At 36.9% G+C, this 26,500-nt stretch overlaps 3 protein-coding genes, 2 long non-coding RNA genes and 3 pseudogenes across 8 annotated transcripts in view; 4 read left to right on the plus strand and 4 right to left on the minus strand.

Moving 5' to 3' along the window:
• The window catches only part of LOC148717616 (uncharacterized), an 8,363-nt gene extending 2,378 nt beyond the window's left edge, over window positions 1-5,985 (minus strand). The window contains exons 1-2 of the mRNA XM_088742867.1: window positions 5,885-5,985; window positions 487-801 (exon numbers count right to left, since the gene is read on the minus strand). Coding sequence (XP_088598993.1) covers window positions 487-801; window positions 5,885-5,960 — 391 coding nt within the window. The 5' untranslated portion in view covers window positions 5,961-5,985. The remainder of the gene's footprint in view (window positions 1-486; window positions 802-5,884) is intronic.
• The window catches only part of LOC148717613 (uncharacterized), an 83,463-nt gene that overhangs the window by 25,460 nt on the left and 31,503 nt on the right, over window positions 1-26,500 (minus strand). The window lies entirely within an intron of this gene.
• LOC148717617 (uncharacterized) lies at window positions 1,691-5,502 on the minus strand. The gene is made up of 2 exons (XR_015994567.1): window positions 5,276-5,502; window positions 1,691-4,562 (listed from the first exon to the last, which is right to left on the minus strand). It is a non-coding gene; the product is annotated as an uncharacterized LOC148717617 (long non-coding RNA).
• On the plus strand, window positions 6,133-9,066 carry LOC148717618 (uncharacterized; annotated as a pseudogene). Its single transcript, XR_015994895.1, has 2 exons — window positions 6,133-6,692; window positions 7,484-9,066. The product of XR_015994895.1 is annotated as an uncharacterized LOC148717618 (transcript).
• On the minus strand, window positions 8,581-10,844 carry LOC148717619 (uncharacterized). Its single transcript, XR_015994896.1, has 2 exons — window positions 10,673-10,844; window positions 8,581-10,220 (listed from the first exon to the last, which is right to left on the minus strand). It is a non-coding gene; the product is annotated as an uncharacterized LOC148717619 (long non-coding RNA).
• On the plus strand, window positions 13,116-23,799 carry LOC111340950 (uncharacterized). Of its 3 annotated transcripts, none has more exons than XM_088743422.1 (4): window positions 13,116-13,456; window positions 20,711-20,752; window positions 20,880-20,923; window positions 21,796-23,799. In XM_088743422.1, the coding sequence occupies exons 1-4, from the start codon at window positions 13,404-13,406 to the stop codon at window positions 22,827-22,829; spliced, it is 1,173 nt and encodes a 390-aa protein (XP_088599548.1). In that variant the 5' UTR covers window positions 13,116-13,403; the 3' UTR covers window positions 22,830-23,799. The 3 variants fall into 3 exon arrangements, with proteins under 3 accessions (XP_088599548.1, XP_088599549.1, XP_088599550.1); XM_088743423.1 differs by lacking the exon at window positions 13,116-13,456 and adding an exon at window positions 14,471-14,589; XM_088743424.1 differs by lacking the exon at window positions 13,116-13,456 and adding an exon at window positions 19,207-19,324.
• On the plus strand, window positions 15,297-17,132 carry LOC148717620 (uncharacterized; annotated as a pseudogene).
• LOC148717621 (uncharacterized) lies at window positions 18,652-20,431 on the plus strand (annotated as a pseudogene).

The following is a 26,500-nucleotide window of genomic DNA, read 5'->3' on the forward strand; positions in this document are numbered from 1 at the left end:
ATGCAGTTATTTGCAAAATTACAAGTCAGTTTTATGTCCGCCGATGAAATCATTGTTCCTCTTTCAGCTCATAATTCCATTTATTCACATTACTTGATTTGCTGGATAACTTATTTAAACTATTCAATGCTAGATGATAAATTTAGGAGTTGAAAAGCTAAACAGACTTCACCAAGCAGGACTTAACTTTATCCAAAAGAAACCATGAAATATTAATTATAATAATATTAATAATAGTAACAACAACAACAACATTAATAAAACATTTGTACCTTAAATTTTTAAGTTTTCAGTAAATCTGCATTTCAGAATCTTTAAAACAAAACAAGTTTTCAATGGGCTTCAAATTGACACCACCAATTTACAGGGAAATATCTGAGCCTCAATGAACCCACACAGAGGTCATTCCCTTTGCATACAATGTCTCACCAAAAGGGAATGAAAAAACAAAAGAATACTTCCATTCATGTTCAAATCTCATGATACCTTGTCTCCCAACTGTAGAAGCCACAGCAAGCAGATTACGATTCCAGTTGAAGACAGCATTACACAGGACAAGACACAAGGAATAGGATGCCACGAAGTGCCAGCATACCTCTAATGCTGTATGATCAGTTGTATTTGTGATCGAAATGATACTGTTATTAGCCAGGAAGACGAAACATGCCACAGCCAGGCCATGACAGCTCCCAATAATGTAAATGGCCTTTGATGAAGTGATGGCATTGAAAACCCTTTCTTCAGCAAGAACTGACACTATGGTCACAAACAGTGTTATGGCAAGAAACAGAATGAAGGCTTCTGGTAAAGAAAAATTAGATACTATTAAAACTCTTTCACTGCTGCAATAATAAAAGTAAAATGTTTTTCATTATCATTTTTCTGTCTAATGTGTATTGGCAGACTGAACAGATGTAAAGTAGTTGTACACAGGTTCAACTTCCATGCAACAAGCATCCACTGAGCGGGATATCATGCAAAAAAGCGAATTATCATTGTCTTATTAAACATTTATTCAACAATCTGCAGAAGAAAACACTGTTCTCTGAGTTTACAAAAGTTTGAGAACACTGCATGGATGAGGGAGTAATATCTTTTATTATAATCTATCAGAAGTGATTAACAAGTACTGTTCGCCTCTATAGCAGCCAAAGAGACAAAATTGTGCTTCAACAATTTAATTCCCCACCATTTTTCGGTATACTGAAAGTCAAATATTTTTTTTGTGGTTTCTGTGTGGTATACACCAAAAAAGTTATTCACCTCAGGGTCGGTAAATGTGGCGGATATTTCTCCACCACTATTCACCCCCACTTCATTGAATAATTGTCAACTATTATTGGTATTAATGCTCGGACCTTAACCAAAAGTATTTTAAAACAAAAGCTGCAGAATACAAGAGACCAGTAGGGAAGTTGGTGTTACTAGAGGAGTGTTCCACCCAATTTAATTGAACACTGGGGAGAGAATGTCACAACTGAACATTGACATTTTGTTGGATTTTTTGGGTATCTTTTCTTGTTTACATGCATTGCGTGCCACTACATTAATGGTGCTTAGGTCATGTGATTTTGCCAACCTCGTGGTTGAAGAAAAAAGAATTAATTACAGTGCCAGGAGGCACCCCTTGATAATCTTTGTCTCATTAACACTTATCATTGATTAAGAAGTCAAAACACAACTCAATAAATCTTTTATAAAACTGTGCGAGACTGCTTGTCAAAGAAAAGTATACAAAAGAGCATTGTAAAAATTTTCCTGGATGTGGACACCCAGAGCTATGAACTAAAATAAAAAAAGTTCATTTCCAGCCTATTATTCACCACAATCTGAGTTCAGTGGCTTACAGCCACTTTGATTCTTTTACACAATTGAAAAAAAACATCAGTTACTCATCAGAGCCCCATCTTAGCCCACCCATCCAAAAAATACCTCTTGCATGCATAGCAGGCATATGTTTTGGGAAGGATGCTGGAAGCCTGTCAAAAAGTACAGGCACAATGGAAAGTCAATTTTTAACATGTCATAGCTTTCTCAAATTGGTGTAGAACAGTTCAAGTATTCACTTTTATGGGAACATTTTTTTACAGCTTCAACTTGTAATGCAGTGTACTTGCAATTTTAGCAACAAATAAAAATTAGCAAAAGTTTATTTTAGGTCCAAATTTTTTTTGACATGATTCACAACTGGTAGAGCCAATTATTGACACACAAAGGGTCAATGTCAAGTAAAGAAAAGTAAGATAGTCAAAGTACAGAGACTTCTTTTCAATCATTCGTCTTGGAATATCATCATATATGGTTGGTAATGTGGAAAATTTCATTTAAAATTCAAATACTCCATTTTGGTCAAACTTTCCCTAAACCTCAACAGGTGAGAATTACATCTTAACTGGAGAGGTGTGTAGAAAGACAAGAAAGGCCACTGCTTATTGCATAATGGGATCCCTGCCTGAAACCAAGGCAAAGAACTCAACCCCTGAAGGTTTGTGAGGATTTCATTCCCCTTACACTTCACAGGTTAACTTTTTTGCCTCTTGACTGAGCTTTGGGCTGCATGCGATTCTTAACATTTTGCACTAGCCACCTGATAGCAAGGAGCTCAAAAGTGTGACCAGCAATAATTGAGTCCCATTCTCTCTACTTGCATACCAGAGCAGAAGTACACATACTCTGCCGCAAAATGGAATACTCAGCTTCAGAATAAAAAGTCTGACAATCTGATGGTCTGAGAAGACTCTTATTAGAAGCCAAACAACAAAGAACCTGTACAACTAATAGTATCAGTGAGGATACATATCAAACATCTTCCCAAACCCTGTATCCCCTGGGAACAAGACGGAACAAGGTCAGATTAAAATAACATGAACATGAGCTTTTTAGAAGCCTTAAAATAAATGGATGATTTAGACTTTAAAAGGTTTTAGAGAACTGAGACTTGAGTCAAAAGGGCACTTTGAACCTCCTTTTTATGCCTTAATGCCAGCACCAGCTTGGCTACCTATTTTAAAGAAAGGGGCTTGGCTGTGCCTATTTTATGGCATGCAATTCTATATCAATCACTTAAGAAATAACTCATCTCTCATCCTGGAAGCTGAAACACTCTTTAAGACCATAAAATTATTTCAACTGATCACTTCTCATATCTGTTTCTGATGAAATCTGGACAAGACTTTCACTAAAATCATTCTTGGCAATTGTACCATTACAAATAAAGTATACTGACACAACTCACACAAAGAATGAGATAGTTAGGCAAGTTGTGTAGAAAGAATGAAAGGCTGATAATTTAAACCAGCGGTGAGCTTCTAGTACGTAAATGACAATCTCTTGAATAACAGCTTGCCACAGTAAATGTCACTGCCATCCAGTCTGTCTATAGTTACAGTACTAACTATTGGGCAACTTCACATCTCTTTTACCAACAGAGAACATTAGAGTTAATTCTTGTCATCAATCTCAAGAAATAAGAATTTCAGGATCAAGACATGTATTGCGAGGTGAAATGCAAGTCAAACTAGTTTGAATACATTTTAACATGAAATAAATTTTATGGAGGCTCCATTGGGTTTTTACCACACTAGATCTGAATGTGAAAATAGCATGAGCTTTAAAATTGTCACCATGCAAAACAAATATGACAGCTCCCAATGACTGCATGATTGTCATCTAAAAAGGTGTATTAAAACCATATAGAACAATGCAGTTTTATGAAATAGACTCTAAGGTTTCCAGTGAACATACCCATACTGTTGATAGGTCTGTTTACAATGCCTTTCAAAGAAGTTGACAGAAAAGAAAACAGTGAGGGGAAAGATTGCAAAATGAAAGATTCTAAAGCTTATGCATGCTCAGATATCAATCTTGGAAAAGTGTCATTTTATGACCATATGTTTTGGGAGTAACAAAAAAAAGAACTTTTGAGTGAGATTTATTGTGTTTCCTTCTGTACATGTTTTTTGAAATTGACTCAGTCCTTACCACATACAGTTCTCATCAAATAGCCTATTTTTGTTAAAATCTGTCAGCTGAGCTAATCAAATATATTTAGAAAAATTAGAAATACGAGAATACTGGCAAAACCATTTTCAGAACGACCTTGAGTTTTACCCATCTCAAAATGTCAGGCAATACCATTTCCATAATGTGACAAAAACTGAATGATAATAAGTAAATGAAGAGATATTTAAACCCAAAATTGGAAAAAATCTGCATTTCAAATGTGTTAGAGATGATGTTTCTATGGTAATGTCATCAATCTAAAAATTGATCAATAAAACCCTTTATTTATCACCTGCCAAGGTAAATTGATCTCTTCAGACAAACTTTGAGATAAATTAGTAAGTTTTTCTTGCGAAACTCGGCGTCAGAAGAGAGGTTCATTCATAGAAACTCTTGAGGGAAGCGGGGCATCTCGAGTGCAACAGATTATAGCAGTCCAAAGAAACTTGGGAGTTCCAGCCCCTTGAGTAACTAGCCATTTGGTGTATCACTTGTCTCGTGTTTGAAGAACCAGTGAAAGTTTGATTATGTTAATCTGCGAGCTTCATCGGGTACTTCGACTAAACAAACAGAAAAAAGCTGACGCCATTCGTTTCAAATGACACATGCACATATAGAAAATGGCTTAAATTTTTAAACTCATGAGAAACTTTTTAGGAAAGAGACTGGTTGGATTGAAAGACAATTAAATCAATAAACACTGAACTGACAGTGGTGAGGTGTTAGGAAGTCATCTGCTAAATATTGATTCGACCGAAGTTTTTCCCCTAGTTAACATTTCAAGCCTAAAGAGGCATTTATGGAAAATTACCAGTAAAACACAGCGAAAACATAAGCCAAAGTCGCATTACTTGAGGCAAGTATGAAGACGCAATTGCTTAGCTATAGTATCAACCAATTCGCCAACCCCACCAACACAAGACTTGGACAGCAAAAAGGCCAATGACGGTAGTCAGCGCTACCCATAACTTGGAAAATTCACCGAAACCTCACTAAAATAATCCGCCCTAGACTGTAGTAAGAGTGACTCAATCCTGAAGCTAGAATATGTTATATTTTTTTAAAGCCTTGTAGTCTTAGTGACCTCAAAGAGTAAGAAAAGAGGTCTGATTCGACGTGATTTAAAAGGTTGGGGGCCGCATTAAACGCAATTTTACTTGGCAGTTGAAGTAAAGTAAAATGTAATTCTAAATTAACTTTTCTCATCAGATCAAATACTTCACATAGAAACTGAAGATTCATAAAAGTAAGGCATCAAAATTTGAAGACCAACCTTCAATTCAAAGTTTTCTTCTTGTCTATGTTTTGATCTTCAGCGAATCAAATTTCAAACTTCACTTGTACGAGCTTTCTTCGCGTTTTGTTCACACTTTGATTATGCAAACATCCTCATCCAAAAAGCGAGCAAACACCAGAAGTATAAGGCTGGTGAATATCTCTGTCGGCAAAATATTCCAAAGCGTGGCGGACCCGCACAGGCACGTAACAAAAATTGGCAAAGTCAGTTTCTCTTTGCGCATGCGCGATAAAACTATTCTTTAAGTCACCCATGAGGGGCCCAGCTGGTCAAAGTTCAAGTAAAACTTGCAACTATCTATGGCTGGATGGATGGGTTTGCCCATCGCACCCGAATTATGGTCCACCTGGACGTAACGCTACGAAGTGATCAACTAAACTCGCATGCAAGATGCGAATAGTGGAACACTATCTTATCGTAAATAGCGGACCAGAAAGTTCTAAGTCTGACAATTACTGATTAAAGTAAGACGTATTTAAATTTTGTAATTGAAATGTGAAACTGAGGCAAACTTAATAAGGATTGTAGGGTACGTTTGTCCGCCGCATTTACATTCAACTCAATCTACATCAAAGTCAAACTTACCTTTGTCATGGCTGGTATCACCTTGCCCTTGGTTTGAAACCATATCAGGATCCCAGCAGCCATAATACGGCGACATTGCAAAATCTTGTTGAGAACCTATGCCTTAGCAACTTTCCCTGTGACAAGAGGCAATAGACGATCAACCTCGTTCCCAGGGCTTTTCCCTTTTTGAACATTTTGGGGGGCGGGAAAAGGCCCTGGCATAGGCTGATGAGTGACGTCACAGCACACTGAAATTCTGGGTGTAATAAATTATCATCACTGTAAACATGGCGGCGCAATTAGGTGTTTCGCACGTGTTTGGAAATCTTCAAATAGCTTTTAATAAGAATAGTTTCCCTCCTATAAATTTAAAACCTCAACAATTTAAATGTTTGGAGTATTTATTGAATGGTCATGATGTTGTAGCTGTCTTACCAACTGGATTTGGGAAGTCTTTGATGTTCCATCTTTTGCCCGATTTTCTTCCCGTCAAGGAAGACAAAAACATTGTAATTGTTGTTAGTCCTTTGAACTCGATAATCGAGGATCAACTCAAGGTATCAAAAGGAAGAGGAATCAAAGCTGGAGTGCTTCGGATGAATGTGGGGAAACGTAAAGAGCAAGAGAAGCTGTTTGAGAATTTCGCCATGGACGAAGGCGCGAAGTTTTCTGTTTCACCCGAGGTTTTCGAAGGACGTTGTTCGATTATACTCGCTCACCCTGAGGCCCTACTCAACGCCGAAGGCAGAAAATTGATGTGTAGTAAAGTTTTTCAAGATAATGTAGCTGCTTGTGTAATTGATGAGGCTCACTGTGTTGAACTATGGTAAGTACAGTAAATGATGCGGATGTCGTTACACATGTCGTGACGTCGCGTCACGATTATGTTCGCAATGTATTGTGGTTAGAAAAAGGAATGTGCACGCCTTCAAGATGGTGTGGTAATGTAGTTGTTATTAAATGTTGTTTTTTTGGAAACAAGCCTTTATTCTGTCACGAATGATTGAGCAAACTGCGAACTACGAGAACAACAACAGATTGTTAAAATTTGAATATTCTACAAGTAAGCTATAATTTACGGTTGATAACTTCTATAATATTTGATCAACCAAACAATCTAAACTATAGAATAACTTTTGCTGGAAAGAGTACCATATAACCCCACACATAATTATGCATTCCACTTCCTTGTCTTTCACGACAAAACTTTAAAAACAAAGTCTACTAGTCTGAAAGCATAATTAATGTATGGGGTTAAGACGGTACTCTTGCCCTCATGCTAAACCTATAAATAATTTAAAATTAAACAAAGTCCCAGTTCTTATCTAGCTATAAAATCGTTTAGCACCACTTTTTGTATACTTAAAAAGTGCATAACTGATCGCTATATTTCATGATTTTTCCTGAACACGCAGGTTTCAAAATATGAATTGTTTTTTGGTAGATCATTTTTGTTTGTGGTGTCAATAAACTCTGTGCAAAAACGAATGATTTTTGGCCCCAAGGCTGAGTTACTATTGGTAGGGTGACCCCTTTCATGTAAGTTAAACCATTTAATTTAGTATACAAACACTCTTACCCCTTGGATAACTCTAATGGTGATTAATCTTTTTATAGGGGTGAAGATTTTAGAGAAGATTTTAAGGAACTAGCAGCACTCAAAGCTTTCTTCCCCAAAGTGCCTACCTTGGCCCTTACAGCCACAGCACCACCACACCTTGTGAAGAAACTTAAATTTAGTTTGTCTATGACTAGTGCAAAAATGGTCTGTGTAAATCCCAACTGAAAAAATATATACCTAAACAAAGAAATGAGACTAAATAACAATATTGGAAAAGACAGCTATTCTGCTATTCTTGAGCCAATTGCTGAAGAACTTGCTATGCTATGTGAAAATTATCCCATGACCATCATTTATCTAAAGTTAAAGTACTGTGGTTATGCCTATGCCCAGTTTGAACGAGTGCTAGGTGAGAATCAGTTTGTTGGTAACACAACAGAACCTACAGGCAGATTGTTTGCACAATTTCACTCACCACAAACAGATAGAATGAAGAAAGAATTGATTAGCGAAATAAAAAAGGAGGATTCAAGGGTGAGGGTTTTATTTGCAACTGCGGCATTAGGAATGGGAGTAGATGCACCATATGTAAAGAACATCATCCACATAACTCCACCACGCAGTATCGAAGCTTATATGCAAGAAATGGGAAGAGCAGGTCGAATAGGTGAAGCATCAGAAACAACTCTGTATTACAATAACTCTGACATTGGTGCAAACGTTAAGTACATGGATCAATCTATGAAAGAATATTGCCGCACTGATGATTCTTGCCTGAGAAAATTTCTGTTGGGCTATTTTGGTTTCTCTTGCAAGGAACAATCTAATTGCTGCTGCTTTTGTGACAACAAACAACAATCTACCTAAAGTAATCCTCCAGACCTGGTTAAAGTACGTACATTACCACGCAATAAATCAGCCCTTCAACAGTCAATAAGAACCACACTGGAGTTGCAGCTTACAGAGGAATACACAGGACTTTTTGATGTTGGCAATGCCAAATTAATCACTGAGCAAATATTGGAAGACATTGAGTTCATTTCATCAGAGTCACCTGCTCAGTAAATTTGGTGTCTGGAATGAGGAAAGTTGTGCAACAATATATAACTTAATATGCAGCTCTACCACAGAAATTAACAGGGAAGACAGTCAATAACGAAAAAAAAGACAACTTTTAATTCTAATCAGTAAAAAACATTTCTGTATACATGCATATTGTAAGATTTTTACATCGTAAATTATGAGATATCATCCCTGATATTTAGTTCCCCATAGTACCCTAGCACTATTGCTAATCAAGAAAATATCAGGGATGATATCCCATATTTTCTGATATAGTTTTGATATTGTTGAAATTTGTTCAAAACTGTCAAAGTTTTTGCAAATAGCAATTTATAAAATTCCTGTTAGGATACACACGTTATGTTTGCATTTGAAGTTATGAAAATAACTGACTCTTCTGAGCAGGAGAGTTAGTAGAGAACATGACATTGAATTCTTTTTATTTCCACTTAATTAACATTCATTCAATGAATTTGATGCTGTCTAGATATCAACCATACAAACATTGTGAATATTGTGTTTACGTACTATTAGAGTTTGTTGCAATCAAAAAATATACATCAATTTGATCCAGTAATAGTGTAATCTTGTCCTTGATTTGGATATTGACACTCTCTGGTTCCACACCATGACATTGAACAATTAAAGCCACAATTTTAGCATAAAGTAAGTTCAGGTTGCATACTTGCATCATTTTGATGAGTTTGTGTTTTCACTGTTAATGCTCTCCCCCGTAAATGAAAACTTTAGTCTGGAATCACAGTTTGTCTTTTCACATAGTAGAATCAGTATGATTATAATCTGAGTACTTCTCATCAAAACCTTGGTTACTTGTTTTTTAATTAGTTACTAAAACTTCTTAGAGAAGGGCCACTCAATCTGTGAAAGAGAACTTGAACTAGTAGTTGTTATTTGATATTTGTTTCATGGATTATGAACTAATAACTGCCAGAACTCAACCAGAACAGCCTAACACAAAGGTAAAAACAGAAATCAAAACTTCCCCTTGATAAAAAGAGTTGTTTGTGGCAACCCGTGGAAAACACCTATGCATGTTACACTTTAACATACTTCCAATGTCAATGTATGACTATTACTCTTAGCTACACTTTGGGTATCAAAATTTGTTTCAGAGTTTTTCGAAATAACTATTTCTTAAAATCTGTTTGTTAAAATCTCAACACTTATGTTGATAGTTCTTTCTTGTGCTTGTCTAACCACTCATGAAATTCTTCAATATTTAAGTACTTAACAGGGCACCTTTTAATTTCTGGAAAGCTGTCATGACATCTATCTGCTTCATACTCAAATGGGTCCAATAGCAATAACTAATCAATCATACTTTTTCATCCTCAAGGTAATCAGGTGTTGAGTGCTGTACTGATTTCTTGTGAATTCCTGTAGAACTGTCAAATTTACTTCTGGTTCCTTGTGCTCAGGGATTACTTCACTTAGGAATTTGAATTTAGGGAAGAATTCAAGGCAAATTTTTGCAACAAGAACTTTAGCTGTATATGCATATTGACGCCATTCGTTTAAATTGAATGAGAAAACACTACGAGGTAGTTTCTTGATATCACCCTTTGGTTTATCATTTGGGAGATGATTAAAACTAATCCTGTCCTGTATCAAGTTGCTGGCAAATAAATGAAGGTCTTCATTTTTTAATTCCAATCTCATGTGGCTTCTTAAGATCTTCAGATCCCAGTTGTCACCAGTGCCACAAAACACCTAATGATATTAAGAGTACAAAAACGGTAAATACCTGCGGCTAAGAACCTAACAATTAAGAACCTGTTAGCCTAAATTTGCCACTCATACCCCTCTTGACAAGAAGCTATTTAGCCTAAGAAAGTTAAAACAGGTTCTTATTTTCAAAATTCATCATTCTATCAAAACAAGAATAAAAGAATCAGTACAATGTCTTGTTGGGGTGAGGTAGGGGTGGCAGATAAAGTAAGATACAATTACCAAGTTACTTGCAGCAATGTTTTAATATTTTTTCTCCTGTATTTAAGACCAATTTCAATTACCTAATTAGCCTAAAATTCTCTTAAGTACATTTATAAAAGAATATAAGACATTTAATGTTATTACTATTTGATAGTCTTGTACTGGCCAGTGTCAAGTTCATTGGGAAATACAATCTGCCTCTTTAAACCTTTTTTACTTCTATTTTTTACCTTGCCATCCTTTATTTTTCTGACAACCACATCTGAGAAGTGACCTCCCAACAGCTTAAGGTAGTAGTAGTGGTGTCGGCTCACTTAGATCCAATAATCTTACTTCCATGCGCATCTCATTAACTGGGACTTAGCCAGGGAGGAGCTCTTGCAATGAGTTACTGCAATACAATGCACCTAATCAATGCACTAGGAGCTCTCACTGGTGCATGCATAGTCAACAAACTCTCTCGACAATTTCTACTTGTCCCCTAAAGTGTCGCCTGTTGTTTACTGTGTCAATCATCCCCATCCCCATCTCCCATCCCCATCCCCACCCCCCCCTCCCGGGATTGCGGAGGTGGGATGTCATTAGCTTTGAATTTTCATTGACACAGTAAACAACAGGCGACATGTTAGGGGACAAGTAGAAATTGTCGAGAGAGCTCGTTGACTACGCATGCGCTAGTGAGAGCTCCTTGTGCATTGATTAGAGACAGAGAAAAATGCACCACAAAGGCTTGCGGTTGTAGACAGTTTATTACAACCAAGACTAATTCTGTGTATTGGATTCAGGCTAAACCTTAGGTAATTATTGGAATGATAACGGCGGGCGGTGATTAATCGCCGAATTAAAGTACCTCCTTCAGTTACCATACACGTACAGAAATAGTTGACGTATACTTCATTGTCATACCCATCCTCGGAGACCCAGGGGCAGTGAGTCGATTTCAAGTTAAGGGCAGAAGAGCCCCTGGGGACATTGTCCTACAAGACTAGTTCCAAACGGTCGCAGTCGTTCTGGCATCTGATTGGTGCCAGAAAATCTTTGTGTTTTTCTGCCCAATCAGAGTGAAGTGTCGTTTGGAGTCCTTTCGTGTATTTTAACACGCACATATACAACAAGCTCTGTTGCCCGCTATGTTTGTCCCGGCTGTGCGACGAAACTTTGCGCGAGGTGAAAAGTTTCAGTCTCAGCACACAATGTAAGTGAAATCGATCAGATTGTCCGCGAAATCTTACCCGAAATTATACTGAATACTTTCGCAGGTATCACAAGAGAATATGTTTAAAAGTTTGCGAGGTTCGTATAAAACATAATGGTTGCAGGCATTGATATGCCGCTTTAAACGTTAGATGAGATGTAAGCTTAAATATTTTTAGATTTTTTGCACAATTTGTTGTGACTGAAACTTTTCCAATCCCGTGAAGTTATTTCGTCGCACGGGCCACGCAGGTATGTCAAGCAACTGGCGCTTACGCTTACGTAGCTTTCTGTGCGCGCCAAATTCTAATCGTTGCTTTGTAGTAAGTCTTTAAAATATGGCCAAACTTGCAGAGAACGTTAAGTACGTGGACGACCTCCAGCAAGCGCTGAAAGAAAGCTTAGCTGTGTTTCCGGTTAGCTAATTAAAATCTGAACAAAAACTAATCATCGAGAACATCGTGGAAAGGAGATATGTTTTCGGACAGTTACCGAAGAGGTTTGAAGAAAGTTAATCTTTCAACTGCTGCGTTGAGTGTTCAAATTCTTGAGCTCGAAAGGCCACGGACTCTCTTCTAGTCCCTTAGTTATTGTCACTTCACCGCTTTTGTCGATTGTTGAAGACCAAGTTAATTACCTTTGATCATTGGGAAGCGATTCTGCTTTCATTGGGGAAAACAAAACCAAAGACAAAGAAATATTGGATGGAAAGGGCGAGCTTGCTTTATTGTAAATGTCAGCTTAGTACAGGGTTATCTACCCACGTCTAATAAACAAAAGTTTCCACGTTTAGCTTTTCTTTTTAATTTTTCAAGCGAAGATTAGATTAGATTTTTGCCAGGCGTGCACAAAAAAATGCGTAAGCGCCAGTTGCTCGACATACCTGCGTGGCCCGTGCGACGAAATAGCTTCACGGGATTGGAAAAGTTTCAGTGACAGCAAATTATACAAAAAAATCTTGAAAGATTTAGGCTTACATCTCATCTAACGTTTAAAGCGACATATCAATGCTTGCAACCATTATGTTTTATACGAACCTCGCAAACTCTTAAACTCGTTCTCTTGTGATACCTGCGAAAGTATTCAGTATAATTTCGGGTAAGATTTCGCGGACAATCTGATCGATTTCTCTTACATTGTGTCGCTGAGACTGAAACTTTTCACCTCGCGCAAAGCTTCGTCGCACGGCCCAAACAAACATAGCGAGCAAAAGAGCTTGTAGAATATGTGCGTGTTAAAAGACACGAAAGGACTCCAAACGACACTTCACTCTGATTGGGCAGAAAAACACAAAGATTTTCTGGCACCAATCAGATGCCAGAACGACTGCGACCGTTTGGAACTAGTCTTGTAAGACAATGTCCCCAGGGGCTCTTCTGCCCTTAACTTGGAATCGACTCACTGCCCCTGGGTCTCCGAGGATGTGTCACACCAATAGTTATGGTTTTTCCTCTTTTAGTGGATGCTGTTAGAACAGCATCCTTTATGCCATCGCATGTGTAAGGTAACAAAAGAAACTTCGGGAGCCAATAAGATCATGAGAATTGCAGTCAATTTAACTCAGTAACATTCTGATGGACCTCGAGTAGTTCTCGGTAGTCCGTCTTTTCCACGACTTTGGACGGGTCTCAATGATCGCCAACGACTAGGATACCGATATGTCCGATCTTCCAAATATGGTTGGCGATAAATGTCTGCAAACGCTCGGAATTTTTTTTGGCTGCTGTACCGATGGCGCCCGAAATGACAGGTAAGCCACGTTTATAGATGACGAGCAGAACAAGCGGCGTAGCGGGTGTGCGAAGTGATGACGATATTTGGTAAGTAAAAATGTTTTCTCTCTACTTTACCCACTCAATCAGGCGCAGCTTTCGAGGAATACGTAACTCGTATGTTTGTAAAGAACTGTTCGACACTTTCCGCACCATTCGAGATGTTTTTGAAAGAGATTTAGTGAATGGACAGACCTGTTTGTTTGACAACAGTTATCGAGCAACGAATTCGAACATTGTCAAAACTTTGGCGATCCACTATTCTTTTAGTTTGAGCACAATTGATTTTCATTCATCGTTTTTGTTTAGAAGTAATCGTGGACGATGTGCTGGACATAATATCTGTCAAAAGGTTAGCCGCGTTTCCGTAGAAAAGCGCTTAACGGGAGTTGTCTGCACTAGCTCCGATTTGAGGATCGTCCCGATCTTTTGGGACGCAAAGAAACTCCTCTGTGAGACAATGAACCTCCTTCGGGAGACAATGAACCTCCTTTGGGAGACAATGAACCTCCTTTGGGAGACAACGCACACTGATGAGACTTCATGCAATGTTGCTTATGACAAAATATTTGACAGAAACGATAGTGTGGATAAGTCTTTTGACCGTGAAGAAATCAAACCGACACATTTTGTTCGAAGCAATGTGGTTGCGAAATGCACCCTTGTTAGAGTATTCCTGAAAGCTGTGCCAGGTTCTGTAAAACACAATTCAGCTATTGATTCTGTTACAAAAGTACCAATAATCAGTGATAAGGAACTCAAAGGTATGAAAAACGATCTGCAATTTAGATCACGTACACCGTTCAGGCGGCTAGCAGTAAAACCATACAGATCTCGAGATATAGAACCATCTAGAATATCACTGCGAAAAGTTATCCAGTCATTGAAATTTCGAAAATTGCGATCAAAAGTGAAGAATTTGCTCAAAAAGTCAGTTCCTGTTTCATCTATTTTACACAACATTGCTTGTAATTATAAATTGTGGAAAATCAGACATACTAAAACTAAAAGGCAAACAAGTGTCTTTAGTAATTATCTTTTACGAGCTAAGTGTGCCACTTGTTCATTTGCATTTAATGCATCAAAAAGAAATCTTTTACTCTCTGGAGATGTTGAATTAAATCCAGGTCCTGTTGCAAAAGGCAAAACTGGTTCATTGGCATTGGTATCCAATACTACAGGTGATTTGCTCTTAAACTACAGGCTACTTAGACATGGATTAAGACCACTTGATGTTGGTGGAGGAGGCGACTGCTTTTTTAAGTCAGTATCACACCAGTTATATGGCGACTCCAACCATCACCTACAAATTAGAGCATTGACTGTCCAATATTTGAGAAATAATCCTGAGCGATTTATATAAAGCAATTTGGATGGATCATGGTTAAGTTATTTATCTTGTATCTCTATTCAAGGAACATGGGCTGATAACATTGTTATACAAGCTGTTGCAGATTCACTGAACTTAAGAATTTATATTGTCGAATCTAATGCAAATTTTTCAGATTTGACCTTGGTTGAATCTGTGAATACTGAGGTTGGAAGTGTAAGGTCTATATATGTAGGTCACATTGGTGAACTGCATTATGTGTCAACTTTACCAGCTGAATTTGGAGTAAATTCAACTGAAACTGGAACTGAGAAGTCTCATGTAAATCTTGCATCTTGTGACTTTGGCATAAATCATAACCGTAAAAGAAAAGACAGTGACTACATGAAAGAATATAAAAAGAAGAGAAAAGCAGAAAAAGGCATTTCTAAGGAGGAAAGAGAAAAAAATAATCAATACCTGAAGAGTTAAAGAGCAAGGAAAAAAAGTATTGAGTTTTTTATTTCAAAGTTTCATGACATTGTCTCTCAAGGGCCACTGTATATTTGTACTTGCTGTGATTAAATGTTCTACAAACATAGTGTACTTCAGACTAGTAATCTAAGACAAAAGAATTCTGATATTCATAAATACCTTACAGGTAAGACAAGTGTCAACAATACTGAATGGGTTTGTCAAACATATTTCAAGTATTTGTGTAAAAACAAAGTTCCACCATGTGCTATAGTTAATGGAATGCAATTTCCACATAAACCAGCATTCTTTGATCTAAATGAACTAGAGTGTAGATTACTTGCACCCAGAATTGCTTTTCAAAAACTCATGCAGGCACCACGAGGAAGGCAACTTAAGATACATGGTAATATTGTTAATGTTCCAGCAGATGTGAACACCACTGTAAGTATGTTGCCACGCTTACCACATGAAACTGCAACAATTAAAGTCAATTTGAAACGTAGGCTACAATACAAAAGTAGTGCATTGTCATTAACTGTTAGACCAAATAAAGTTATCAATGCTGCAATTTGGCTTTTGCACAACAGTGATCTATATCAAGAGGAAGGTATTGCACTGAATGAAAACTGGTTACATAACTATAATGAAGCATTAACTGGAGACATTGAAACCACTGATGATGAGGATGTAGTCTTAACTGATAATAGGCAAATCAATGAAGAAACGTCACAAAATGATGAAGATGAATGGAGTGAAGATAAAGCAGACATTTGTGCTGGTGTGGCTGATACTTTGCTAACACCACCAGATTTTGCAGGTCATAATGAGCGGCAGTGCATTCTTAATCTCGCACCATCAGAGGGTAATATTCCACTGAGTGTATTCAGGGATGAATATTCTGAAGAATTGGCATATCCAGGAATATTTCTTGGACAGAAAAGACCTGGTTACAAAGATCGGTTAGTTAAAGTTCTTTACAGTGACATCTGTAAATCAGAATTGAGAAGGTCAGACCGTAGAGCTGCAAAAAATGTTGAAAACATTTTTTACAAAGCAAAAAAGTTGCAGATGAAAATTCTTTTAGGAAAATCACAAGTTGCTTTGAGAAAATGCCACAGAAATAATGTCTCTAAAAGCTGGCGATTTAAAAAATGATGGAGGATTAGAAAAACTAGTACATCATGATGAGGGATACAAATTCCTGAGAGCTTTACGAGGAAGCCCACCATATTTTGAAAAAGCTAAGAGAGATCTATTTGCTATGATAAGACAACTGGGCACAGCTACTTTGTTTTGTAGTTTCTCATCAGCAGAAACACAATGGATTCACCTTCTTAGAATTCTTGGTCAACTGGTTGATCACAAGCAGTATAGCAATGATGAACTGGGAAATTTAAACAGGGAGGAAAAGTGTAGATTGATCCAAAGTGATCCAGTCACATGTGCTAGACATTTTGACTATCAGGTGAATAATTTCTTAAGACATTTTCTGCTAAGCAATGCTGAACCATTAGGAAAAATATCTGACTGGTTTTATAGAGTTGAATATCAGCAAAGAGGTTCACCTCACATTCACATGATGATATGGATAGAAAATGCACCTGCATTCGGTGAAGATAGTGATAGCATAGTGACCTCATTTATTGATAAAATAATAACTTGTGAGAAGCCAGCAGACAATCCTGAGTTATTGGAACTAGTTACCAGACGAATTCATAAACATTCTCATACATGTCGTAAGAAATCTAAAAATGAATGTAGGTTCAATTATCCTCAGCCTCCTATGAGGGAAACAATCATTCTGTATCCACTTTTTGAGAATGAAATACTAATGAGTGAAATAAAATCACATAAGGAGTCATGGAAAAGCATAAAAAAATATTTGAATGACCTTAAAGAAGGTATGGATATCACTTTTGACAACTTGTGCACTTAAATATTACTGGAAGTGATTATATGTTAGCCATCAGATCATCAATTAAGACACCAACTGTATTTCTCAAAAGAAACCCTAACGAATTAAGGATAAATAATTACAATCCTGCTTGTCTTAGTGCATGGAGAGCTAATATGGATATTCAGTTTGTACTAGATGTGTATGCATGTGCTGTATACATAGCAAATTATATTTCAAAGGCTCAGAAAGGTATGAGTGAACTGTTACGACAGGCTTGTAATGAAGCAAAAAAGGGTAATTCCAACATTAAACAGCAAGTGAGAGATATCAGAAGCAAGTTTTTAGATAATGTTGAAATAAGTGCACAAGAAGCTGTATACATTGTTTTACAGCTTCCAATGCGTAAAGCATCTTGACAGGTTGTATTTATAAACACCTCACCTCCCAGTGAGAGAGTAAACCTTTTGAAGCCACTTAGTGATATCAAAGATATGGATAATGACTCTGAAGATATTTATACTGGTCATTTGATCAAAAGATACACAAAGCAACCAGCTAGTCTTGAACACCTTACTCTAGCAGACTGGGCTGCCTGGTATGATGCTGATACAAAACCATACCTTAAGCAGTCTAAAGAACTTGACTCTGATAGCCTTCTTTTAGAAGTAGCTCCCAATGAAGTTAACGATGATGATTATAATGATGATGATAATAATCACACCCACTCTAAATGCAAATCTTCAAAGAAAAATAAAAGGAGGAAAATAGCTAGAATAATTAGAAGTGTATGTTTCAACAAAGAAACTGAACCAGAGAAATACTTTCGTGAACTAATCATGCTTTTTACTTCATGGAGAAATGAAAATACTGATTTGATCGGTAATTGTTCAACTTATCAAGATTACTTTTCTCTACTTGCTCATAAAATAAATGAAAACATGAAAGAATATGTTGTATGTAATGAAGACTTAAATGAAATACAAAATCACACAAATAGTATGGAAGACATGGACCATCAATATGACCTCACAGCACCAAGTACTCAAAATGTTGAATGCCAAGATGAGGCTGAAGGTAATCAAGATTTACAACCTGACTTAAATGAGAAATACAATCTTTCTGATGACATTGGCATTCCATCAGCAGATTTAAATGATGAACCATTAGTTCTAAATGAAATGCAGGATGAAGACTACAGACACATAGTTCAAATGTTGAACAAAGAGCAAATGGAATTTTTTTTACCATGTATTGCATCTGATCAAAACATCTGATGAGCCATTTTATTGCTTCCTCAGTGGAGGAGCAGGAGTTAGGAAATCAGTTGTAACAAAGGCCTTGTATCAGGCAGCCTTAAAATATTATAATCAGAGAGCTGGTGTTGACTTTACACAGGTGAAGGTGTTATTACTAGCACCTACTGGTAAAGCTGCTAATAATATCAAAGACAATACCATTCATACTGCTCTTGGAATATCTGCATTTCACTCTTTGAAAGCATACAAAAGTCCTGACTCAAGCAGAGGTCATATCAAATTGATATTTGTAGATGAGATATCCATGGTTGGCAACAGTATGTTTAATATTCAAATCAATAACAGACTGAAAGATATTAAAGGAAGTCAGTTGCCCTTTGGAGCTGTAAGTATTGTTGCTGTAGGTGACCTATTTCAACTTCAGCCAGTAATGGATGGTTACATATTTAAAGACCTAGACACAGACTATAGTGTTCTTGCACCTAACCTTTGGCAACAACATTTTAAAATGTTTGAATTGCATGAAATTATGCGGCAAAGAGAAAGTAAAATGTTTGCTCAATTGCTTAACAGATTAAGAGAAGGTAAACACACTTGTCAAGATATCATCAAGCTTAAAGAAAGGTTAATAGATTCTGACAGTACTGCATATCTTAGTGTACCTCACTTATTCATACAGAATGTTAAAGTAAATAAATTCAATGACAGAGTTCACCATACTATGTCTGGTCCTAAGTTCTCAATCAAAGCACATGACACTGTTATTGGAGCTCAATCTCAGAAACTTAGGGAAAAAATACTGAAACAGATTCCACTTGATCAACCAAACAAAACAAGTCAATTGCATACAGTGTTTCACCTAGCTGTTGGTGAAAGAACAGATATCTCCCTCAATGTAAGAACTGATGATGGCTTGACAAATGGTGCTGGTAACATAATCAAACTTATTCAAACACAAGAAACTGGCAAACCTTCAGGTATTATTTGGGTACAATTTGATTGCCCTGATGTTGGTGAGAAAACAAGAGATGATAATAGACATCTTTATAAGCAAGGCATTGAACCTACATAGACACCCATTAAACTAGTTACATCACAGTTTGCAGTGGGTAGAAATAGAACAGCACAGGTCTTAAGAAAACAATTTCCAGTACGTCCTGCTGCTGCAAAAACCATTCACAGGTCACAAGGTGATACAGTTGATAAAATAGTTGTCAACTTTGATGCAAGAAAAGCAATACCTCATATTCACTATGTAGGTTTAAGCAGAGTAACAACAATAGAAGGCTTACACATAATAGACCTTTGTGAAGACAAAATAGCTGTAATTAAATACTGATGTACAGAAAGAAATGGAAAGGCTGAGAACTGAAGCAAAATTACATTTGTGCATAAATCCCGTTTACAATGCTGATCAAGTGCTATTAAAAGTTTGTTATTTAAATGCAAGGTCTTTACATAGACATATTGAAGATGTCCAAAGTGACCTGAACTACAGTAGTACTGATGTAAATATTTTCACAGAGACAAGATTCTGTCACTCTGATGATGAGAGTGCATATATTATTGATAACTATAGTTTGTTTAGAAATGATGGCACAGTAACAACTACTAATCTCCGACCATATGGAGGAACAGCAGTTTATAGTCGCGTTGATTACTATCCTGGTTATCCATACTCCTGTAATTCTCATGGGATTGAAATAACTGCTATCAGACTAATGACTGCTCCACACATACACATATTTGGCATATATCGCTCACCTAGTGTACCCATAGTGCAAATGTGTTCTGCATTATCCAATGTTTTATTTTCACAGGCCTTGCAACTCAATGTTTTAATTGGTGACTTTAATATTGACTGGCTAGAAAATGCAGAGAGAACATCACTGTATAACTTATTTGTAAGAGATCATGGATATAAACAGCTTGTATCATCTTACACCAAAGATAACAAGACTTGCATAGATCATGTTTATACTAACATACCCATATCAAATATTAAGGTAGAAGTACTTGAAACATATTTTACAGATCACAAGTCAGTTTGTGCACTTGTTGATTGCTTTAATGAGGCAGTTTAAATATCAAACTGTTTTGCATGAAGAGAGAGAAAGAGATATTCCTGATTTTCTAATATTCTGGTACATGCCCATACTACTCATGAACCTTCGTTATGTTCATTGACTAGGAGCTTTCTTTACGGTAATGGCATTAAACTGAGAAGAAACAAATTAACTATACTTGTACTTGGACATTTACATTGTGCGACTCTACATGACGTATATCAAGCACATTACAAACTACTTCATTTTGCTGCAAATATGAAAATTGGTCAAAATACTGTTACTTTTATTTCACAGTACAGTTGTAACTGACATTCCAAACATGGCGTCAAACTCAAGGTAAGTTCTTGTGTCCTGATAAGACCCTAGCAATCTCTTAATACATTGACCCGTTGCCATTGAAGCTAATGAACACAATTACATTCATTTACCCACAAATTTAATTCTCTCTCATTTTTTCTTTTAGTAAAAGTACATCAACAACAAAGAGTAGCAAAACTAAAGACTCAGGTAAAAAAAAAAAAGCTTTTTTTATAAAGTAAATGGTTTGAACCCAGGAGTATCAATAGTTTGTATAGTGTGATCGGTGTGAAAGAAGTTCTAAAAATATGTTGGTGAATGACATTTCAACAACCTGTTTGCAAGTCATCTTTTGAGTCAAGTAAATAATAGTTGTCAGTTGATGATGTTGTAAAGTCTGATCCATAGACCACTTTCATAAATGGCTGCCGGATGAAAATTCTTTTGTTTAAATTTAAATTAGCCCTTCTGGCCTTGCTCGAGATAATGTATTCTTTTGAATTTTGTACCGGAGAACGAGGTCAGAAGGGCTAATTTAAATTTAAACAAAAAAATATTAAACCGCCAGCCATTCATGAAAGTGGTCTATGGCCAGTTAAGCCATGATCCAATTGGCTGTAAGACGTGTGTAGTTTGTCAACAGTCATTGGTCTGTTGTGATCCATCTATTGTTCATCAGTTTGTTTATGTCATTAATGAGTCCTTGGTAACGTGGGTAGTTGTTGACATCTGTTGAGAGATGTGTCTGTGTTCTAAGTTAGTAAACCAGCTTTCCAAAGTCAGTTGTTGAAACTAGTTAGTACTGTATGTTAAGCATTTAGCAGACTCCCATTCAGGATTCTCTGATTAATATGTCAGTGATCACTATAAATGTGATAGTTTACATCGCCATTTCTAGTCGCTTGTTTATTCTCAGTTAGTCTTGTGTTAAGGTTCCTACCAGTCTCTACAGTGTAGGATGCTAAGCAGTCAACAGAATGGCGGGGGGGGGGGGGGGGAGATATAAACCTTGTCTGCAACTATAGAATTGACTGAGCCACAAATACAAAATTACTAAATTGTTCTTCTATTTTTTTTTCTAGACGAATCCATAGGAGGATATGTACATTTGTTAACAGAGGTTCAAACAGCAAGAAATTCCACTACTAACTACTTCAACTGCCGCATTCAAACAGGGCAAGAGGAAGCAGTACGTACTGTATGCTATTCACCTCAAAAACACATGAATTTAAACCAAGCATTCCTTAATAAATCACCAGTGAAGATTATTGGAGTGAAACAAACACCATCAAAAAGGTTCCATACACGAGAAGAAGAATTTACCATTGCAAAACACGCAAAAATTTCTCCAGCTTCTCTGTCATTTTCCTTTAACGAAAGCTTTAGCAACCAGCTATGCACAATTACTCAAGCACTAGGAAAAGATCTATACGAAACTGTAGATGTCAAGGCCAAAGTCCTCAAGAAGGCGGAAAATAAACAAGTCATTATAAAAGATGGTGAGAAGGCAAAATATAAAAGCGATTGCCTTATAGCTGATGAAACTAACTCGGTAAAACTGGTCTTGTGGGAAGGCATAATTGATAAAATTCATGCTGGGAAAACATACCACTTCAAACAATTGAAACTTGGCATTTTCGATGATGTCAAGTATTTAAATACTAGTGAAGCCACTGACCCTCAAGAAATTGATGATTTACAGAACATCAATCTGACCACACCAGAAATAAAAGACAACACCATTGAAGGCCGCTGCATTGGTGTTCAGATCAAGCGTACTGCCTCTTGCATAGTATGTAACATGACCATCAACGAAGCACAACTTGAAAGTGAAACTGTAACTTGTAACAACTGCAACAAGACTACTCTTTCAAGCATTTGCAATACAAAATTAGTTGCTCAAATTGTCATTCAAACTATGCAGGAGAAAAAAATTCTCAAATTTACCTGCTTTAATGATGCCATAAGCAGCTTCCTCATAACAACCGACTCCCAGATGTCATTATCTGATATCCCACTAGAAGACTTACAGAAAATCATGTTGCAGGCAGGGAATAAGAAAATTATAGCAGACAAAACAACTCAAGTAATTTCACAGTTCCTCCCCTTGCATTGATATTAAGATTAAAAATACATGTACAGCCAATAGTGAATCACAGATTTAAGGAAAACTGTAACTTGTACCAAGTGCAACATAACTGCCCTTCCAAGTATTTGCAATACAATAGTTATCTATTTGCTCAAATTTTGGTTCAGTCCAGGGCGGATAAAAAATGCACAAGTTTACTTGCTTTAATAATGCTATAAGTGGCTTCCTAATAACAAAAGACTTTCAGATGACGTCTGATATCCCATTATAAGGCTTGAAGAAAATTATGTTACAGGCAGAGGAAAAAACCATGCAATATACCAGACCAACAACTTCAGTGATTTCGAAGTTCCTCCCCTAATTAAGTGATATCAAGATGTATGAACATTAACTCTCCTTTTCTTAAACTCTCATTCAAGCTCTGCGAAACAAAAAGATAGTAGAGTTTACTTGCTAATGACACTATAAACAACGTAATCAGTTAGTAATTACATGACTTAAACAAAATTATGTTCCAGGGAAAGCATAAAAATTTTAAAACCAACAAAACCACACAAATGGTTCAAGAGCACTACCTTCCGTAAATATTGTAGTTGTGTTATACAATTTCTCTTGTTAATTTTTTTAACTCCCTTATGGGAACATGAGTACTAAGGAAATTTTCAGTTGTGTTATTTAGTAAGTTACCCAAGGCAAGGTTAAAATCTTACCATTTCAACAGCAACATTTCTTCGTTTTTGTTTTTAATACCACATGTTATAACTTCCCTTAATTACTACCTCTCAAATATCCTGTTACAGTATAGGTAAACTAATTTCATTGTTTCACTTGTTACTTTTAACTTTATATTTTATATCTTGTAAATGTTGAGAACACTGCTTTTAAGCAACTTATTTGAACTTTCACATCAATTTCTAAAAACCCGTTGTTAATACTAAAAACGATCAGTATTGCAATGACCTGTATTTGAGTTCATAAATAAAAATGTTGCTATTTACTTGGGTAGTCTTGTTTTTCTTCTTTTTCTGCTCATTAACTATAGCGCTTCTGCCCCGACGATTTTCAAATAAATTCTTTCAATGCCTTCAATCTTTACCACCAGCATCCACGCGCAGTTTGCAACTGCCTTTTGTTAGAGTCGTTATCGTTAACAGCCAAAGTCCCAGGTAAAGGAAGAATTCCTCGAATATAGGGATGAAACAGAAGCTTGAAAGTGCCACCTGTGAATCGAGAGAAGTGGAAGACACTACCTTGTTTGATGACGAAGGAAATGATCAACAACTCCTTTCCGCCGCCGAGGCTACGGAACGTCAATTCGAACATCAACAGCAACTTGGTGGAAGCTTCGCACCCTTGCAACCAGGTCACTTTGAGTTTACCCTAAACCCCTTCCTCGAAATAAAGAGTGACAAGATGGGAGTTCGAGAACGCCACTATACGGCTCGTGTCCTTTTCCCGCCTCCCAAAATATTCAAAAAGGGAAAAGCCCTGGGAACGAGGTTGAAATCTAAAGATATTTTGCAAATCCAAAAAAACATTTAGAAATCCAAAAAAATTTTTTCGAGATCCCAAAATATTTTGCGAATCCAAAAAAATATTTTGAAATCCAAAAAATTTTTTCAAAATCCGAAAATATTTTGGAAATCCGAAAAAATATTTTGTCACGTGCTATTTGCGCCAGCAGTCACCCAGCGTTACGCCGGCGTTTTCTTGCCATATCCCGCATCATCCCGCATACAAAATGGCGAAGGAACAAAGATAGAACAGGTTCTGTCATAAATGTGGAAGAGAATATGGTTACAAAGAAGAAAGTGCCTTCATTCAGAACACATTGTTCGGCAAATAGACGAGAAATTATTGTAAAATGGGGTTGACAGGCCTACACGACTCCCCAGCGCATGTTTAGAGTAGGCTATTCAAAGTTTGGCCCCATTGAGTATGTCTCTGGGCGACCGTCCTATTTTGTAAGATACGAGAAACGGATTTTTGTATATTTCGTTGAGTAGTGGTTGTGTTTCTCTTAAATACCAGTGTCTCATGAGAATTTACTTTAGGTTTGGCACTGATGGTTGGTATTGTGTAACACAAAAGGCAAGATTCGTTGGTTCGTCTTTTGTTTCTGTTGAAGAGCTAATTTCCTGTTTTTTAATTCACTTTTGAGAGGGTTGTGCTAATGAGGTCCTCTCGGTAGCCTCTCTTTAGCAAATGCGCCTCATTTGTAATTCTCTCCTCAAATATTGTTTGAGAGGAGTTTGTTCTTAGAAGTCTAAGGGTCTCCCCTTATATGAAGTCTCTTTTAATTCCTTGTGGGTGACAGGAACTACAGTGTGTATACAGAAATGTCTCAGTTTGTTTAAAATGAGTACGCACATCAGGGATTGCGTCTTTTTTTAATCGTTCGCCTTTGTAGATGTACAGCTATTTTTTTCACTGAATAAAGGCTGATAGTTTCGAAAGAAACTGTTTGGGGCTGCGTCGGCGGGAGTAACGAAATAATTTGGATATATCAACAAAGTTGAAATGGTAAATTGGCCACCGTAATGATTACAAAAGCTGACGTTTCGAGCGTTAGCCCTTCGTCGGAGCGAAGGCTGACGTTTCGAGCGTTAGCCCTTCGTCGGAGCGAAGGGCGAACGCTCGAAACGACGAAGGGCTAACGCTCGAAACGTCAGCTTTTGTAATCATTACGGTGGCCAATTTACCATTTCAACTTTGTTGATATATCCAAATTATTTTTTTCACTGTCTCGATCGTTAAGTTGTCTTGATTACTTTCAGCTTGTGCCACGCGCGCTGATTCGATCCTACTACAGTTGCTAGTGTTCCCATTTAACACAATTTTTTTGGATTTCAAAATATTTTTTTGGATCCGCAAAATATTTTCGGATTTTGAAAAAAATTTTTTTGATTTCAAAAAATTTTTTTAGATTAACAAAATATTTTCGGAGTTTTAAAAAATTTTTTTGGATTTCTAATTATTTTTTTGGATTTGCAAAATATCCTTGGATTTGTCAAACTTTTCGACAGTGAGTTTAAAATAAATATTGCGATTTGAAATAATTTTCGGGATTTGAAAAATATTTTACGATTGTCCCTTTTCGGCTTCCGTATTTTTGTGAGAGAGATCAAGTTTTGAGTGATTTTAATCATTTATCCAGATCTCCAATGCTTTGATTTTTCCCACGAGAAACTGGAGAAGTCCCTTGGTGAGATCAATCCTATTGTGGAATTCATGCCGCACAGTACATCAGGATCTCCGTATACTCTGTCTCACCCGTCAAATTTTTTCACCACTCCCTCTCGCACGGAAGCCGATCCTTTGCAGTACCTGTTAGATTCCTTTAAAAAAATGCCGACGGTTAACAGAGACACTTTTGAGCCCACAGAACCCACCTCAAACCTCCCGCAGTCTCTTGAGGACAAGAAGCAGACTCGACCGTCACCAGCTCCCAAGAGTGCGGGAGCGTTCAGTAATGTGGACCAGAAGTCTGATTACAAAGATGTTATGCGCCACTATGAAGACGTGGTGAATACTTTATTTCAATCTTTCAAGGCGAGATATAAGAAGAATTATATCTCAAAGCGGGAGCATGAGTCACGGAAAGACATCTACAGACAGAACTTGAGGTGGGTCGGCATGGCAACCAACAACTTATTAATCTTTATTTAAGATCTTGTGTGACTCCGTTGTTCATGCAT

This window comes from Stylophora pistillata, chromosome 13, assembly GCF_964205215.1.
Source record: "Stylophora pistillata chromosome 13, jaStyPist1.2, whole genome shotgun sequence".
Classification (NCBI taxonomy): Eukaryota; Metazoa; Cnidaria; class Anthozoa; order Scleractinia; family Pocilloporidae; genus Stylophora; species Stylophora pistillata.